The 18,472-nt window shown below is 32.4% G+C and overlaps 1 protein-coding gene across 1 annotated transcript in view; it reads right to left on the reverse strand.

Moving 5' to 3' along the window:
* Positions 1 to 255: 255 nt before the first annotated feature.
* Positions 256 to 18,472, reverse strand: part of LOC114332686 (abl interactor 2) — a 55,485-nt gene continuing 37,268 nt past the window's right edge. Inside the window, exons 6-7 of the mRNA XM_028282513.2 lie at positions 16,567 to 16,899; positions 256 to 10,131 (exon numbers count right to left, since the gene is read on the reverse strand). Coding sequence (XP_028138314.1) covers positions 9,968 to 10,131; positions 16,567 to 16,899 — 497 coding nt within the window. The 3' untranslated portion in view covers positions 256 to 9,967. The remainder of the gene's footprint in view (positions 10,132 to 16,566; positions 16,900 to 18,472) is intronic.

Raw genomic sequence — 18,472 nt, forward strand, 5'->3', positions numbered from 1 at the left:
GTGTGATTTTTAATTTCAAATATATTATTAAAAAATCTGTTGTTTCTAAGGGACTTTTGGCCATCGGTAATGTAATCTTTTATTCCGCGTTTAAATTTTCAAAAACATTAGTTTTCTCCAGATTCGAAAAAAAAAGAATACATTTAAAAAGCATTGGAGCCGACATTTTGCGCATGTCTCCTTAAAATGGAAAGAGTTATAAGTAATGGTATTATTTTTTCTATAAGGGGATTATTTGGAAGAGAAACAAACGAAAACTATTTTTTTTTTATTTAATATTCTATAAATAAAATATTGTATAATTGCTATCTAAGCTCAAATAAAATTTCCTATATGATTGATAAATCAATAATATTATGTATAATATGTGCAAAATGTTCATACACCATACACACACTGACCTAGAGAAATAATTGTAAAAATTTAATGAATGATTAAAAATATAGAATATTTCTGACTACATTTACATTTTTCTGTTAAAACCACTAGTAGTGGTTGTATTCTTGTTAAAGTTTGTTTAAAGTTGATTTATTGCTAAACTTTCAATCAAGACTACAATATAATCATAAAAATTTAAAAGATTTAAAAAGATCGAGATATCTGTGCATTTAAAAAGAATTTATAACTGAATACTAAATACTACCGAGGAAATCCAAAACAATGGCAGTACGAAATAAAAAAAATGCACTAACAGAAGTTTTTAGAATAAAACTACTTCTCCTATTCACAGTGTGTATACTGGTTATAAAGAGTGAATAAATATAACAATAAAGTTACACCTCTACAGTTGGAATTCAATATACTACCTACAGTTTTATACTATTAATTATTAAATAAATTCGTTATGGATGATGGTTAATATAAAAAGGACAGATATAATTTACCTACCAAAAGAGTACATATCTTTACTATTTAGGTCGAGCATACAGTTGTACAAAAAAGTTCTAGGAATCTATTTCTACGTTGTTTTAAATTCGACATTTTTCATATGGGAAGGCTGCTCCAATATTTATTTTTAACTCATTAGATCTAATTAAGAACGCCATGGAACATTGCTACCTTGAGAGCACTCTGAGACCGTTTCCTTGGTGACATGTTTGGTTACGATGTCGTTAGGAACTACAGCATAATGAAAAAATAAATTCTTTATTTGTTTTGCCTTCGATATTTGGTATTTTACTTTACTTTAAAAACGACCGATGCAAAGGGCGAAACGTCAATTAAGGGGTTACATAGGTCTTGCGGGGAGAAAAGTGACTTTTGTACTCTCAAAAGAATGTTGAGCCCAAAATATTCAGTTTTGTAGAGTTGACTGCAATTTTTCGACAACAGCCCTTTTTTTGCGGTGGGCAGCATAACTAAGTCCAGTCTCATCTGAAATCAAAAAGTTCTTGTAATTTATACCTCTGGCTACTAAATGAACGAAGGAATTAAAAAAAAAATGAAATTTGAAAATTTTACATAAGTTTAAACACATTTTCGACCCCAATTTTTCTCACTTTTTCAAAAATGATCCTCTTTTAAAGTAGTTTTTTTATAAAACAAAAACAACTTCACCTAATAAAAATTCCTTCGTTCATTCACTAGCCAGAGGTATAAACTACAAGAAACTTTTTGATTTCAGATGAGACTGGGCTTAGTTATGCTGCCCACCGCCAAAAAATGTCTGTTGTCGAAAAATTGCAGTCAACTCTACAAAAATGAATATTTTGGCTGAAAATTTGTTTGAGAGTGCCTTAAGTACTATACTTTTACATGTTCCAATTATAAATAAAAATAATTTTTAGTTTTCGAGATATAATTTTTTTAAAAAGTCACTTTTTTTACCCGCAAGACTATGTAACCCCTTAAAGAGTTTATTTGAAAATATCTTGTTCAATTGAAACGCATCTTTGGTCAGGTTAGGCTCTTTTTACATCAACACGACAGTCGTGTATACGATGTCGTCCACGACAACGGCAGAAATTTGGCTCATTTCACACCTACACGACATTGTTCCGACAGTCGTGTGGTCTCTGTCTGTGAAGTCTCATTTGACAAGATGGTGTCGTAGTTAGAAGTAATATGGATCGCAGTGACTTACTACTTTGGGTAGTGCTGTACAGAAGATTAAAATGAAGACAGAGAAGAAATATGTTGCACTGGATGCATCGAATCAACATGCTAAGAAAATATTCCGGGGCATTTTATGTACTCTTTAATGATTTAAATCAAGATCAAATACTCCTACCCTGGATTGTTTTTGTAATGGATTCGTAATGGTCTTGGTGTATGGTGAGGCGTCGCTTTCAAGAAGCGTTGCTGGCTAAATGGGCGAAGTTCCCAAAGGCCGTAAAAGAAAAAAAAATCAAGATCAAGAAGAGTTTTTAACTATTTAAAAAAAATGTTATTCTGACATATCCAGGCTACAAAGGTTATTAACATTTCAATGTGGATATTACCAACCACTCAAATTCAATTCACTTGTGTACGCTAAACTAATAAAATAGTCGTATGCACAACCTGCCGGATTGATGTGAACAGCTCCACTACCTCGTCTTGCCTACCATCTATCCAGGGGTGGGCAAAGTGCGGCCCCTTATACATTTTTTTGCGGCCCGCGGAAAAAAGTGAAATATTTTAATTTAATTTTTTTTTAATTATGTATTGCTAATACTATTAAATAAATACAGATAATGCAGCTATTAACACAGCTAATATAAATAACACTTTCGCAGCGATTGATTTTTCCGCAAATTTTCAACATAACGCGGGCAATTATTTGGGTTTCCGGTAGAGTTTTGTCGGCTGCCTGAATGAAATCCACGAAATTTCAACAAATGGAAACGATATTTTTGGAGTAGTCTGGAACTGTTTGGAAAATTTTAAATTAGTGCGGTAACCACCTAGTAAGTGTAACAACTGACGGAGCACCATTATTTAAGAGGAGCAAATATTGTAATTTTGAGAAAACTTGAGGATTACGTCCATGAACAATTTTCAGAACATCAGTTATTATTTTTCACTGCTTAATCCATGAGCAGGTATTGTGCAAACTTTTTTTGTAAGTAGTCAACGCCAACGTCATTTCAATTATAACTATTATTGTTAATTATTCGTTCAATGGGATTAAATCATCGTGCATATTTGTATATTATTTAATTCTTTCAAAGAAAACAAAAGCAATGAAGGGAATCTAAGATTTTTCAAATTTGTAACTTTGTTTATTTTGGTTTAATAAATGACGCGTGTTGCATATTACGTATGATTCGTGTTTGCATGTTCAAATATTTAAGTAACTAATAGCAATGTGAAAATGGAATTTACTATTTTATTTGGGAATAAACCAAAATTTAAGTTTGAAATTAAATTTATTTGACGTTTCCATTTCCACTTCGAAAATCGTTATCAAAATACAAAACATTAATAAATTAAACTAATTAAATAAATGCTTAATTAAGTAATATTTTGTATTTTGATTACGATTACCGAAGTGGTAATCTAAACGTCAAATAAATTTAATTTTAAACTTAAATTGTGGCTTATTCTTAAATAAAATAGTAAATTGCATAAGATGTCACAAGGAAATAGCTTCAGAACAATATTAGGGAAAAATAGGTTCATATGTAGATAAAATAAAAATAAATAAATATATAGATACACAGAGGGAAATACCATGCTTAATTAAGTGTGAATGTTATTGGCGAATGGATTTAGTGTCCGCAGTCATATAAACCCAAACAAACAACAAACAAAGTGTGAATGCTGTTTAGGGCAGAGGGATACGGTTTGAAGCATTTAAAATGTTTGATTTTTTCATTATTTTAAATGAAAGTACATAGATAAATAAATAAAAAAAACTTCAAGAATACTCTCCACAATTTTCAGCTTGACCGGAGTAAAATTACCGGAAGAGAAACGTTCAACAGCTGTTCCCGTCTCTTTTGTAAATTACTCTGCGATTCAAAAACATATTCCGGCGTGCATCACTTTACGATTTGACAGACAAAAACAAAGAGATAAAAGTTGTCAAACCAAACGCGTTTTTCTCAAAATTGCTTTTTTCAAAGGCGGTCGACATTGTAACTCAAAAACTACCTACTTGACAGATCCACCTGAAATTTTTCATAGATTTTCTTTAAACATTTCGTGAGTTAACTCTGTCGAGATATGTTTTGATTAACAATAATAAATATGTTGATTTTCACACTTTTTTACAAAAATTTCGTTATTTTGACTTATATTTTGAGTGATATCAAAAACTCAAAAATCGTTAAAACTAAAAAACTCAACAGCGTTACCTCGAGAAACTCATAAGATAATAAAATATTTTTGAATCTTTTGTTTCATATGATCCATTGACGAGTTCTACTGCAAAATCCATTTTTTTGGAGCTGCCTGTAAAAATTTGCCACCGTTGGCTTATTTTCCAATATTTGGCCTTGATTTTTTTTAATAATCTTTGAATTGTACTGAATATGTTTATTTAATTTAAAAATAAAATAATTCTACCATAATTTCAAACAAAATTCAAGCAAAGGTGCTTGAAATGTTGATTTCAAACCATGCCCCCCCTTAAACAAAATTAGTAAAAAGTTAAAAATTCGAACATGTTAAGGTAAAAAATATTGCGGCCCTCGGTAATAGGCCAAAAATATTTTGTGACCCTTACTAAAAAAAGTTTGCCCACCCCTGTATCCGATGTCGTTCGAACGACACGACAGCCGGATGAATGCAGTGGGAAGTCACAGCTTCCCTACGCGATCTCACGACTGTCGTGTGTCGTTTAGACGACACACGTCGTACTAGTGTGAATAGCTCCGTATACTTTTCACCCTTGATGTCGTTTAACGTCATCGTATACACGACTGTCGTGTTGATGTGAAAAGAGCTTTAGCCTTGGAAGCAATTTTAATCACTGAACTGACGTTCTACAATGTTAGTTTGTAACATCACACTGATCACTTTTCATCTATATTTATGTTCGAATGTGATTTTAAGTATTGTGACTTAAAAATAGAGTTTGTTGTTAAAAATTCGTTCAAATATAATCAGGGTGCGACAATGCAATTTTAGCGTGCTGAAGGTTTGCAACCACTGCAAATTAATACGCAAATGCAAGTAGTGTATTGAAACGCATGCTTTGGGTACACATTATTTTAAATCTTTTTTCGGAACATAGGAATTTTCAATGTAATAAGTTATATTCTGGATTTGCAATTAACCAGTGTAAATTTCAAGACAACGTCGCGAAGTTTCATATTTAATTCATTTGTTCGACTGCACTAACTGAGGTGCCCCATCGAATTGCATCAATTGTGCGATAGCCAGCGGTAAAGGGGTTACAGTCGAACAAATTAATTAATTTTAAATCATCGCGAGGTTATATTGAAATTTACACTGGTTATTTGCAAATCAGAGATCTCAGTTCGGTGCAGTCGAACAAATGAATGAAATATGAAACATCGCGACGTTGTCATGAAATTTACACTAGTTAATTGTAAATCCAGAATCCACCGTGTCCTTTTCAATTCTGATGGACAAACTCAACGGTTTCTTATGGATTTTTGGCTGCTGATTACGAATTTCGATGGTGGATTTCGATCCGAGTGGTCAAAAAATTGTTATAAACAAATTAATTGTTTATAAGGCTCTGGCTCATAAACTAAAAGAGATAAAAGAAATGTTTCAAATAAAATTTGTTCTGTAATAAAAACGAAGAAAAAAACGTTTACTAAACTTAAATCCAACAATTAGAACTCAAGATATTGTAAAATTAGTGCACAATACAAATTGCAAAATAATTATTTTTCGAAGCTTTATCGATCGTAACTCGGCTTCGACGAATGCAAATGAGTCTTAGAAGATCTCCATTTTAAAGCTTAATTAATAGGCTTCCAAACAAAGTTTGTTAAATTACTTTATCTTTATTTGTTTTAAAGTTATACCCGTTTGAAGTTATAATTTTCTTAAAAGAATTGAACATTAATTTGTTTATAAGGATTTTAAACAAATTTGAGCTATAAACAATTATACTTTAATTAACAATAATGATAGAATAACTCAAAAGGAACAATTTGAGCTTATGAAAATGTTCGTAAGTGTATTTTTGGCCAAGATATCGATATTTTAATGGCGCGATATGAGGCCCAAGATCGGCTCAGTCGAGTAAGTGACGAAATTCGTTTAGCTTTATTGATCGTAACTCGGCTTTTACGAATGCAAATGAGCCTTAGAAGATCTTATTTCTTTTCGATTTTCGAAAAGATGTAGTGCTCAGATTGCTTTCCCTATCAAAATTTTCCAAACTCCTGTTATGTCCATCTCCTTTGTGTTTGTTCTAGAATCTGTTATGTGTTATTTATCGACTTTAAAACAAAAAAATTTTTATCATTACAAAGAAACAATTTAATTCAGCTCAACCAGGTGTTTTCAAAAATTTTAAATTAATTTTTAACCTACTCAACTATTTATTAAATTCAACAGATATTAACATAAATGAAATATTATTTCATATATTATTTTTTCATATATTACTTTTTCAACTTTTTTAGTTATATTCCATAAAGTTTCATTGCTCTACAGATAATTATAACTTTATATTACAATAAATTTAATATATCATCTATTGCATTACCTATACACTTGACTTTAATTCTGAATTAGCTATTAATGATTTTATTGATTGACACTTTTAATATAAAAATTTTAGCAAATTACTAATTTTACAATTTCAATTTTTCAAACAAATCAAACAAATTTTCACAATCAGATCACAACTATTGCATATCCGACCAATCTTATCTAAAAAATTGCACACCCAATTTTTACATCTACAAGTTCTTGAACATCCTATACAACATCTAATAACCCTATATCAATAAAATCTATACAATTAATAAAAAATAACATCACTTTATATATAACTAATTTCGTTTTTCTCGGTTTAATGTCGTGTTTTCGTACTAATCCCCTCAAGATCCTGCCAATGTTTTGTTAATATATTACAGTCAAATCTATCCCTCTACCAACCCTCCTTTTAGTAAAGTGCAGAGAAAAAGTATGATATTGACTACTACTATATTCTTCCCTTATACCGGAAAGTAAGTATATATCTTATACTTGACATCCTTTTGTTACCACTGCATATGAATGCGTGAATGTATGTGAGTATGAGGGTTACACACCATACGTACGTACATGTGGGTATTTATGTGTATATATAAATATATGTACTTTGATATTGGCTTGATCATTAACATTTGATTTAAACCAGGGGCGGGATTACGAACACTCGATGCGAGATCGCAAAACGAACCGTAGGCAAACTCGATGCGAATACGTATCGAAGCCAAAAAGTGATTACGAACTGGGTTCGAGTAGACTGCCAGAAAATGATCGGCAATTATCGTATTTTTGAACCTACGGGATAATATTTCGAACAAATGGAATGCTTTGCACGTTATATGCCAAGGAATTTCTCTCATTAACCTCAATAATTATTACAATACAATATAAAATAAAGTTTTTATTACATATTTAATTATTATAAACGTTTATTTTATATTCTAAGGATGATACAGTGATAACGTATACCTAGATATAAAAATACTATATGATTTTTGAACTTGAGTACAATTTGAGATTAATTATGACTTTTTACCGTTATTAAAGATTAAATGGCCAGGGAAAGATGGGAGACGTTATATAAAAATATTACTAAAGTTCGTAATGGTCACTGCCCACTGCTAACTACATATTCCCTTCATCGAATTCTGTCTCAGAGCATTCCTTATCTTACCTTTTCGACATTAAATCTTACTCTGCAAATATTACAAGGATAAAAATTAACCATGGACGTTTCCTTCACATCTTTTTAAAATAGAAATAAGTATAAGAGAACTTCTGTAAGTGTAATGAGTGTAATAACACCTCACTGGGAGATTTATACAATATATTATTTTAATGTTCAAAACATGAGAATTATTATCAAAATCGTATAATCTAAATATCGTTTGATTAACGATTTACATTATTTTTAAATTGAAGAAATCAAAGTATGAATATGAAGTAAGTAGGTTATGTCGTTATGTATTCACTTTTCTTAATTTTTATACTTGGACCGGCAAGAGAGAAAGTGTTATAGGAGATCAGAGATCTATCAGAGAGAGATAGATAGTTCGAGTTGGCAACTCGACAGGGTCGTCGATATCGAGCAGTGCCTTCGAGTTGACTCGCATCGACAACGTAGGGAAAGAGGTTTCGTAATCACTCCCTACGGTAAAACATGGCGGATACGATGCGTATCGAGTGTACGTAATCCGGGCCCAGACCACTTAACTAACTCTGGTTTTTTGTTGTTTGTAGCATTTAATTTTACTATAACCGGGACCTGAAGATGCTGTGCAAAGTATAGACAGCGAAACCGGTCGTTAGTTGTAAAATAAATTGTCTGTGAGAACGTCTCTCTTTTCTTTACTACTAAAGTATAAATGTTTATAGCTCACATTTGCTTGAAACCCTTATAAACAAATCAAAGTATAATTTTTTTAAGAAAATTATAACTTCAAACGGGTATAACTTATAACAAATGAAGATAAAGTAATTTAACAAACTGTGTTTGGAAGCCTATTAATTAAGCTTTAAAATGAAATCTTCTAAGGCTCATTTGCATTCATAGAAGCTGAGTTACGATCGATAAAGCTTCGAAAAATACTTATTTTAAGACTAGTCTAGACTAGACTAATTGAAAATTCCTATGTGTCCCGAAAAAAGATTTCCAATACTGTATAACTGTCAAGGAATAGTGTTCAAAATTTAAGAGTGGAAGACAAGAGATGGATGAGAAGCCGCGACCAGGTGCATTGAGTAATGCGTTAAAAGACAGGACAGGTGTGTAGGAATTGTCCAAAAAATCATCTCACGGAGTACAGACACAACCTTTCATCAATAATTGCTAGAGACGAATCTAGGTGTCATTATTATCTTATACTATGTTGCTATTAAGCAATACGACGAAAACATTCAGATAAGCTCTCACATGGTGTCATGCTTTTGCAAGACAATGCTCGCCCTTATGTTGCCAAATTAGTGAAATCTATAACGAAAGCGATGCGGATATTAGAGCATCCATACTACAGTCCCGATCTATCGCCTTGTGATTTTCAACTCTTTGGGCCACTGGAAACAGCGCTGAAAGATAATCGTTTTCAGTCGGACGAAGAAGTATAAAATGCTGTAAAATAATTCTTCGACCAACAGCCACAAGAATTCTTTAAGCAGGGTATACATCGGTTGGTGAAACAATAGGATTTGTGTTTTCATTGTAGCGGAAATTATTTGTAGATATATTTAACAATAATTTTTTTCTGGGCCAAAGATGAGCTTCAATTGAACAAGCATCGTACACCAGATATAAGGATGTGTGTCCAATTTGTACACTGGGTGCATCCACTAGATTACTAGATAATTGTCCATTGTAACATCAATGAATTAAAATAATTCTTATTAAAAATTTTTAGCGTTATTTCAGGATTTCTTGGAATGTAGAATACCTACTGCTGAAATTTCTGCAAAAAACAAAAATAAAAAATATATTTCTTCTCCAAAAGAATAAATATATTAATGATGACTTGTTTTCTATATTGAGTGTAAAGTTTGGTAGTTTGTACTAGTTTTGGAAGAAACTTTTATGATAATGATTGAGGAAGATGACGAACAAACGTATGATATATTTTCGCAAAATGCAGACACCATTAACAACTGTCTACAGGTAGATTTTGTCTCGGTTGTTTTTTATATTCATGTATATTTACGAAAAGCCCTGAAATATGCATAAGAAACCTGTCCAACTTATACACATATAACCAACCATCTTGTTTTTACATGAAAGAAAATTATAATAAGGCAGATAAAATTGGCTTATATAAATGTATATACCTACAAAAATTACACATATTGTCTATTACAAAAGAAGCGTATTCGCAGTCTAAACGCACGGTTCCACATAATTTCCCGGGAAGAGTCCCGTTATGCCCTCCATAACTCCTTCCCACCACCCATCGTCATTTTTCTTCAAGACGTAGATGACTGCGCTTTCTTGGAAACTCAGCTCGTCATCCTTATCGGCATAATAGTCGTATATGGCCACAACTAAAATAATAAAGAAATATTTTTTAAATCCAACTTTATTTATAATCTTTAAAAAAAATAAACAAATTATTTGATCACAATTGGCACATGTAACAATATACCAAGTGGCCGTTTTATTAAGTTTCTTTCTTTCTTTCTCCCCTTCCTTTTACCCTATCAAGGTGTCGGATTTCGGATAGCTATTTTAATTTGTATTCACCCATTTCTACCATTCTTTTCTATTTCCTGCCATTATTTTCAATTCTTCGAGTGATTTTTGTGTAACTTTTCTACTTGCTCTATCCATTTTTTTCTTGGTCTGCTGCTTTTTCTTTTTACGATCTTATTTCCTTCGTGGACTTTCTTGTAATTCTGTTGGGTTGCATCCTCATCAAATGCTCATACCACTTCATTTGTCTCTTTGCTATTTTATTCAGTATTGGTTCTTGGTTGGCCATTCTCCTAATAGTCTCGTTGCTTAATCTATCCCATTTTAGTCCATGTGGTGAGACCGCTCCCGTCTGAAAAAAATTCTGATTCGGTTTCTTTGTGGATTCCTATTCAAAAATGTCCCCTTTAAACAAATCTAAATGGTGCCGGGCGGAATTTTTGGGCAGAAATTGTTTAAACAATTTTTTAAACAAACACAAAATATCACCTTTTTTGCCCTGGAACATATTTTTTTTAGGTTTTTTGGGTCATTCTAAACAAGAAAGGTATCTTGAAATTTTTGAGGTATCTTTGATTTCGAGGCTGAAAAACTCATTTAAATTAGCATTTTTGAGGTTGCCAAATACTTACAATTGCAGTTTAAACATTCATTTTCAAGATTCTGAAGAGTGATCGGGAATAACTTTAATTTTCACCGTTATTATTTAATTGTTAATTATGCGTGTCCATCCGATTTTTTTGTCGGTGCGGCGCACTATTTTTTAACAATTTCTTATTTTCCTCGGAAAAATATTTTTTTAGATTCTTTGGGACATTCTAAATAAAAAAGTTTGTTATCATTTTTCCCAAAAGTTAATAGTTTTAAAGTTATAAGCGATTTAAAATCCGAAAATGCATATTTACGCATTTTTTGGATTTTAAATCGCTTATAACTTTAAAACTATTAACTTTTGAGAAAAATGACTGGAAATTTTTTATTTAGAATGCCCCAAAGAATCTGAAAAAAAATACTTTTTAAAGGAAAATAGGAGATTGTTGAAATAAAGTTAAAAAATCGGATAGATACGCATAATTACCAATTAAATAACAACGGTTTAAACTGAAGTTAGACCCGATCACTCTTCAGGATCTTGAAACTGAATGTTTAAACTACAATTTAAGTACTTGGCAACCTCAAAAATTCTAATTTAAATAGGAGTTTTTAAGCCTCGAAAATGTGTATTTTCGCATTTTTTAGATTTTAAATCGCCTATAACTCGAAAACTATCAATTTTTGAGAAAAATCACAAGATACCTTTCTTATTTAGAATGACCCAAAAACCCTACAAAAATCTGTTCCAGAGCAAAAAAGGTGATATTTTGTGTTTATTTAAAAAAATTGTTTAAACAATTTCTGCCCAAAAATTCCGCCCGGCACCCTTCAGATTTGTTTAAAGGGGACATTTTTGAATAGGAATCCACAAAGAAAATGAATCAGAAATTTTTTTCAGACGGGAGCGGTCTCACGACATGGACTATTTTGTCTTTCCAACTATCCCTCTTAGGTGTCTCATCTCAATTGCATTTATGATGCTCTTATGTTTTTCTGGAATTGTCCAGTTTTCACTAGCATATAGCACAGTCGGTATCACTATCGTGTTAAATATTTTTTTTCCTTGTCTCTCTGTTATGTTTTATTTAGTATTAGGGCTAGTATAACTTGTTTGATTTCTTTGCTCTATTTATCTTCCAGTCTATTTTTCCGTTGTTAGTAATTATACTTCCCAGGTATTTGTAAGTTGTAACTATTTCCAGTTCTAAGTTTTTTACATTTTATCTTTATTTCATTATGTTCCTTATCCGTTGATTATCATTATCTTACCTTTTTCTTCGTTTATTTCCATTTTTAGTTCTTCTATTTGGTCTACCCATATATACATTAGTTTCTGCATTTTATTCTCAGAATCTGCTATTAGTACTATATCGTTCGCATACATTAATAACTCTATTGTTACCGGTTGTAATCTATGGTATCCTATTATTGTCTAGTTGGTTGGTTCTTCCTCTAGTATTTTTTATCAATTCGTTCATTACTATTATGAATAGCAAAGGTCTTAGACTGTCTTCTAGTTTAATACCACTCTTCCAATTAAATTCTCCCGATCTTTCCCCTGTTGTTTGTACTATTTCTTTTACCTCTTCGTAAGTACTTTATATAATTTTTATCAGTGTAATTGGTACATTTATTATCCTCAAGCATTTCCCTATAATCTGTCTTTCTATCGTGTCAAATGCTGCTCTAAACTCTAAGGTCTATGAATGCTAATACTAGTTTCCCCCCGTGGCTATGCTTCTTTCCATTAGGTTACTAATGGTGTATATGTTGTCATTTGTCTGTCTGTATGTAAATGCAGCTTGTTCTTCTCCCAATTCCATTTCAACTTCTGGTCTTAGTCTTTTCTCTATTATTTTCGTATATATTAAAGCATACTGATGACATACATATTCTTATAGTAGTTTACATGTTCTCTTTTTTATACTGGCACGATGATGTTGTTCTGTCAGTCTTTAGGGATTGTTTGTTTTTCCTAACCCTCGTTATATATTTTCTATAGCCAGTTTATTCCCTCTTCTTCTACATTATTACTGAGGGCCGAAAACCTTTGAAAACTTCTATAATCAATATTTTAATAAGTCACAGGGGTGAAAAGAAGAGGAAATTTAATCTAATTTATAATTTCAAATACCTCATTCAAAAGAAAATTTTTGTTTATTCTAAAAGACTTTCGACGCTCGGTAATAATGTAATCTTAAATTTCCTTTCATAATTTGTTCAAAAATATTTAATAATTTTTTCAGGATTCGGAAAAAATAAACACCATGTCCGTGGTGATATTTTTCAAATCGAACATTCGCTATCTTTGTCATACAACGCACTCAGTCGAATATAATGTGTTGACATTGACAAGGCTACTAAATATTTCATAAATACAATAAATAAATATTTGATAAATAGAGAAAATGGGAGCAGCACAATGGGAATTAGTGGCACAAGATCGACAAACATCGAAGAACAGTAAATGCGGCAAATACTCACGAAGACTTGTAACGCCATTGATGATGATGATTTGATAAATAATTGATTTAAGACGTGAAATTAATAAAAAGATATTTATTGTTTATTATTTATGGAAGATCTAAGCAAGGAATACAGCAGGGTATATTCTGTGATTTAAGTCTTTTGCTGTTAAAAATGTTCAAAATTTTTCTAAGCGTTCCATAGTAATAGTATATTATTAACATCACTCTATCTTTTTTCTCTTTTCTAGATTATTAGTTTTTATTGTAGATATAGTATATAAATTATTATAATCACCGAATACGTAGTTAGTGAAAAAACAATCCTATTAATTAAACTAATTAATAATTTAATCGATTATACAAGTAACGATTATCCAAGAACATTCAAAATCTGAAGAAATTGCCATCTCTATGTTGCTGATGACAATGTCATTGTCAACTAATGTTTACATCTCCTGCAGCTTCCATACCAGTGAGAATTTTACTACACATATTTGCCGTGTAAAGAAAGAAAAAGTAGGGATAGCCGTAAAATATTTTTATATTAGCGCCTACAAGAGTCGGTGACACTGGCGTCTGCGCGGTGTTGGCTCTTATGAGAGATATTTGTCTCTCCCGATGCAACGCGACGCAATGCAGCCCGATGCGACGGATGCAGCATACAGTTTTACATGTTGTTCTGAAGCTATTTCCTTGTGGCATTTTTATGATTAATTATTTATATGGGAAATAAGCCACAATTAAAATGAAAAAAATAATTTTATTAACGTTTCGACGCCCAAATCGGGTGCCGTTGTCAAAATACAAAATATTACTAAAATAAACTAAAGTGTTGTTGCTAAGCAAAAAAATTCTTCTAATAATTTATTTAATCTCACTCATTTATATTGGCAATTCAGACATATATTATACATTTTAAAGTAGAAGACTTTAAAATGATATTGCCAATATTTATGAGTTGCGTTCCTGGGACGACTTACTGAAAGATAGTTCATTCGATTACATGAAATTAACCCCAACTCAAGAATATCCGTCATAAAAAATTATAGCATGTGATATGTCTTTAAAAAGACAACCAAATGCAACGACAGTAAAATTCTCGCGTTAGAGACTTCATAGTAAATCACAAGGGAAAACCAGGAAAAAACCTTGTGATACTATCCCGACATCGTAAGTATTTGGTCTTACATTAATTTACTCTCAAAAAATAATACCAAATTCTGACTTGTAACATGTTTAAATTATAAATAATATTAATAATACTAGAAAGAGGAAGTCAATAGAAAGAAAATACCAAGATTAGTAAGTCAATAATATCGAGCTAGTATATATTTTAGTATTACTTATATCTAGTATTATTAATATTATTTATAATTTAAACATGTTACAAGTCAGAATTTGGTATTATTTTTTGAGAGTAAATTAATGTAAGACCAAATACTTACGATGTCGGGATAGTATCACAAGGTTTTTTCCTGGTTTTCCCTTGTGATTTACTATGAAGTCTCTAACGCGAGAATTTTACTGTCGTTGCATTTGGTTGTCTTTTTAAAGACATATCACATGCTATAATTTTTTATGACGGATATTCTTGAGTTGGGGTTAATTTCATGTAATCGAATGAACTATCTTTCAGTAAGTCGTCCCAGGAACGCAACTCATAAATATTGGCAATATCATTTTAAAGTCTTCTACTTTAAAATGTATAATATATGTCTGAATTGCCAATATAAATGAGTGAGATTAAATAAATTATTAGAAGAATTTTTTTGCTTAGCAACAACACTTTAGTTTATTTTAGTAATATTTTGTATTTTGACAACGGCACCCGATTTGGGCGTCGAAACGTTAATAAAATTATTTTTTTCATTTTAATTGTGGCTTATTTCCCATATAAATAATTAACAGTTTTACATGTAAGTGATTATATTTACCGTGCGCACTGCTATGCCATCCTACCCGATGCAGCCCGACGTAAATATAACCACTTGCATGTAAAACTGCATGCCAGATATTCGTATATTCGTCACATCGGGCTGCATTGCGTCGCGTTGCATCGCGTCAGGCATTGGTTCAATTCAGTCTTCTTGCGAGGCCTCTTTGAAAAGGGATAGATTCCGAAAAATCAGGTGTCAGAGGATGGCAAGAGACTAGAATTGAATCAAAACGAAAACGATTATGTATTTTCTTTTTTGTCATACTTTACTCGGTTATAGAGTACAAAATGACCACGTTTCATTAAAGTAATCTGCGACGCATTATTGGAGTGTTCTCCTAGCAGCGCCGCTTGGTACTACTGTACCTCGGTTAACAGAATGCTGGACTCGTGGTCGAAATTATTTTCACTCATTTCGTCATTCCCCGTTAGGAGGACAGTCTAACCACACTCTGCTGCAAATATTTTAATATCTGCAGTTCTTCTTTGTTTCGTTATGGTTCAATTCAGTCTTCTTGCGAAGCCTCTTTGAAAAGGGATAGATTCCGAAACATCAGGTGTCAGAGGTTGGCAAGAGACTCGAATTAAATCAAAACGAAAACGATTATTTTCATTTTTGTCATACCTTACTCGGTTATAGAGTACAAAATAACAACGTTTCATTAAAGTAATCTGCGACGCATTATTGAAGTGTTCTCCTAGCGGCGCCGCTTGGTACTACTGTACCTCGGTTAACAGAATGCTGGACTCGTGGTCGAAATTATTTTCACTCATTTCGTCATTCCCCGTTAGAGGACAGTCTAACCACACTCTGCTGCAAATATTTTAATATCTGCAGTTCTTCTTCGTTTCGTTATGGTTCAATTCAGTCTTTTTGCGAAGCCTATTTGAAAAGGGATATATTCCGAAACATCAGGTGTCAGAGGATGGCAAGAGACTCGAATTGAATCAAAACGAAAACGATTAAAAATATGTTTCTGCCTGAAGACTCGGTCAGGAAATCGATGTTTGAAAAACCTGTGCTACAAGAATAACGCGGAATAAAAAAACGCTTCCTGGACAATGTGGAAGCAGATCTACACATTCACTGGGATTGGATTGGCATTACATTCACTGGGACTGGATTTACAGCTGTAAAAAATTAAATTTCCTAATACTTTTGCGTATAAACATTTAGATCCTTTTTGAATGAAACAAGCTGTTTTCATCTCTCTAAGAGTGAAAGCTTTCCAATGATAAGAAATTAATTGTGACAAACTTTGATTTGAATTCAACTAATATAAGTTTACCTTTCTCAATATAATTCTTCGGTACCCATCCAGGTAAATCCTCTTCATCAGGTACGATCGGCATCACGCCAGAAGTGCGTGGTCTTCCGAACGATTCGTGCTCATCTTCTGGTGGTGGTGGGGGCGGCAGTGGAGGTGATTGTGCGCCGCTGTTCTGTCGCCCGAAGTTCTGTGCTAACTGTTGGGAGATACGATGCCCTTGTGCGTGGGACAACGTGTGCATACCCAGACTACCTTGTGGAACGGGAACATGGTGTCCGCCCATCATCATTGGGTGCTGTTGGTTCGAAGACAGCACCATTTCTTGGGTGTTGATTAGCGGGGACGGAGGAGCTACAATTTGATAATATAATTTGAAATAAAATAAACATATATTCCTATGTACAACATGTTTTGAAACTTTTTAAATGTAGCCAAGACGAGGTCTGTCTTTTTACTTTTGCATATAGCAGCTTAGAGGGCGCCACCAATAAAACCTTCCGACACAAATGTAACCTCAATCTTTTGTTGACATAAATCCAGAGTTTCATTGCGATACAAGTCGTGTAAGATACAGTGAATTATTGAAATTAACAAGTCGGTCGAAAAATGGATCTGAGGCGAGAACATTTTCTAGCAATAATTTTTTACAATTTTCTGAGAGGATTATCCCAAAAGTAATGTCTCGCTGAAGTGGTTTCTATGTTTGGGAACGAAACATTACACCAGTCAACTATTTCCCGCTGGTACTGCGAATTTCAACGTGGTCGCTCCAGTCTCAGCGACGATTCCAGGCCAAGTACACCCAAAAAAGCAGTCACACAGCAAAACATTGATGCGGTTCGTCTGCTAATGACCGCCGCGGTGTAACATACCAGGAGATAGCGGCATCTTTGGGCACTTCACAGATCTCGATCCAATAGATCCTACTCTATCTTTAACTTGTGTTAAAAATTTGGATCCCCCATTTGCCCACAGAAGAGCAAAAAGCGGTTCGCGTTAGAGCTCCATTTTCCAATTCCCAGGTATCGGGAAATTTAAAATAAAAAGAAGAAATTGTTTTTTAAATTCTTAATCAAAATTAAATGCAATTAAGTAATATAAAAACATACAAATTTGATTTTAAAAGTTTTTAGAAAAATTTAAAGATTTAAATTAATTCAAAGATTAAAAGATAATTCAAAATTTTAAAAGCAATTTTAAAAATAGGAAAATTATTTTGCGTTTTATCTGAATTTTCCTTGTTTTTATTATTGAAATGTTTTAAGAAAACATAAAATGGTTCAGTATTTGATCTTTCCGGTGGCTCTTTTTTTGTACAGAAATTTGCTGAAGTTGAAAACGCACATTTGCTTTCTGTTGAAAGTCTGATGCTTTTTAGCTAAGTAAGTAATTTTTTAATGTCCGGTCAGCTGATTTGAATTGTCATACAGCGCGAGCTCTTGTTTAATGACCTGTTTAAGATCAAGATCATCATCATTTGAATTCTTTTGAGTACGCACAGCTATGGCAGACTCAATTGCAGACGATAACTGTTTTTTTCAAATCATCAGTATTGGTATCCGATGAAACTGATGAATCCGTATCACTTTGAAAACAAAATTTTAATTAAATCACTGACTAATTGATTTATTCTTTTATTAGATAGTGGCAAATGTCTGTTTTCAGCAAAGTACTTATTTAGAACATATCGTATCACTGTAATCACATCAGTTTGTCTGCGTTGGTTAATACGCTGTATACGGTGTATACGATTTGATAGTGTTAATTTTGAAGAATTGTGTTGCTTATTGGCGAGTTTTTAAATGTAATTAATTCTACGCACCCGTTTCAATGCATCAAATATATCAGATCTCACCCTCACTGTTTCAACTTCTGAATGATTACAACATTCTTCGGTTTCATCTTTATTTTTGAGGGAGAGTCA

The sequence above is a fragment of the Diabrotica virgifera genome, chromosome 1 (genome assembly GCF_917563875.1).
Source record: "Diabrotica virgifera virgifera chromosome 1, PGI_DIABVI_V3a".
Classification (NCBI taxonomy): domain Eukaryota; kingdom Metazoa; phylum Arthropoda; class Insecta; order Coleoptera; family Chrysomelidae; genus Diabrotica; species Diabrotica virgifera.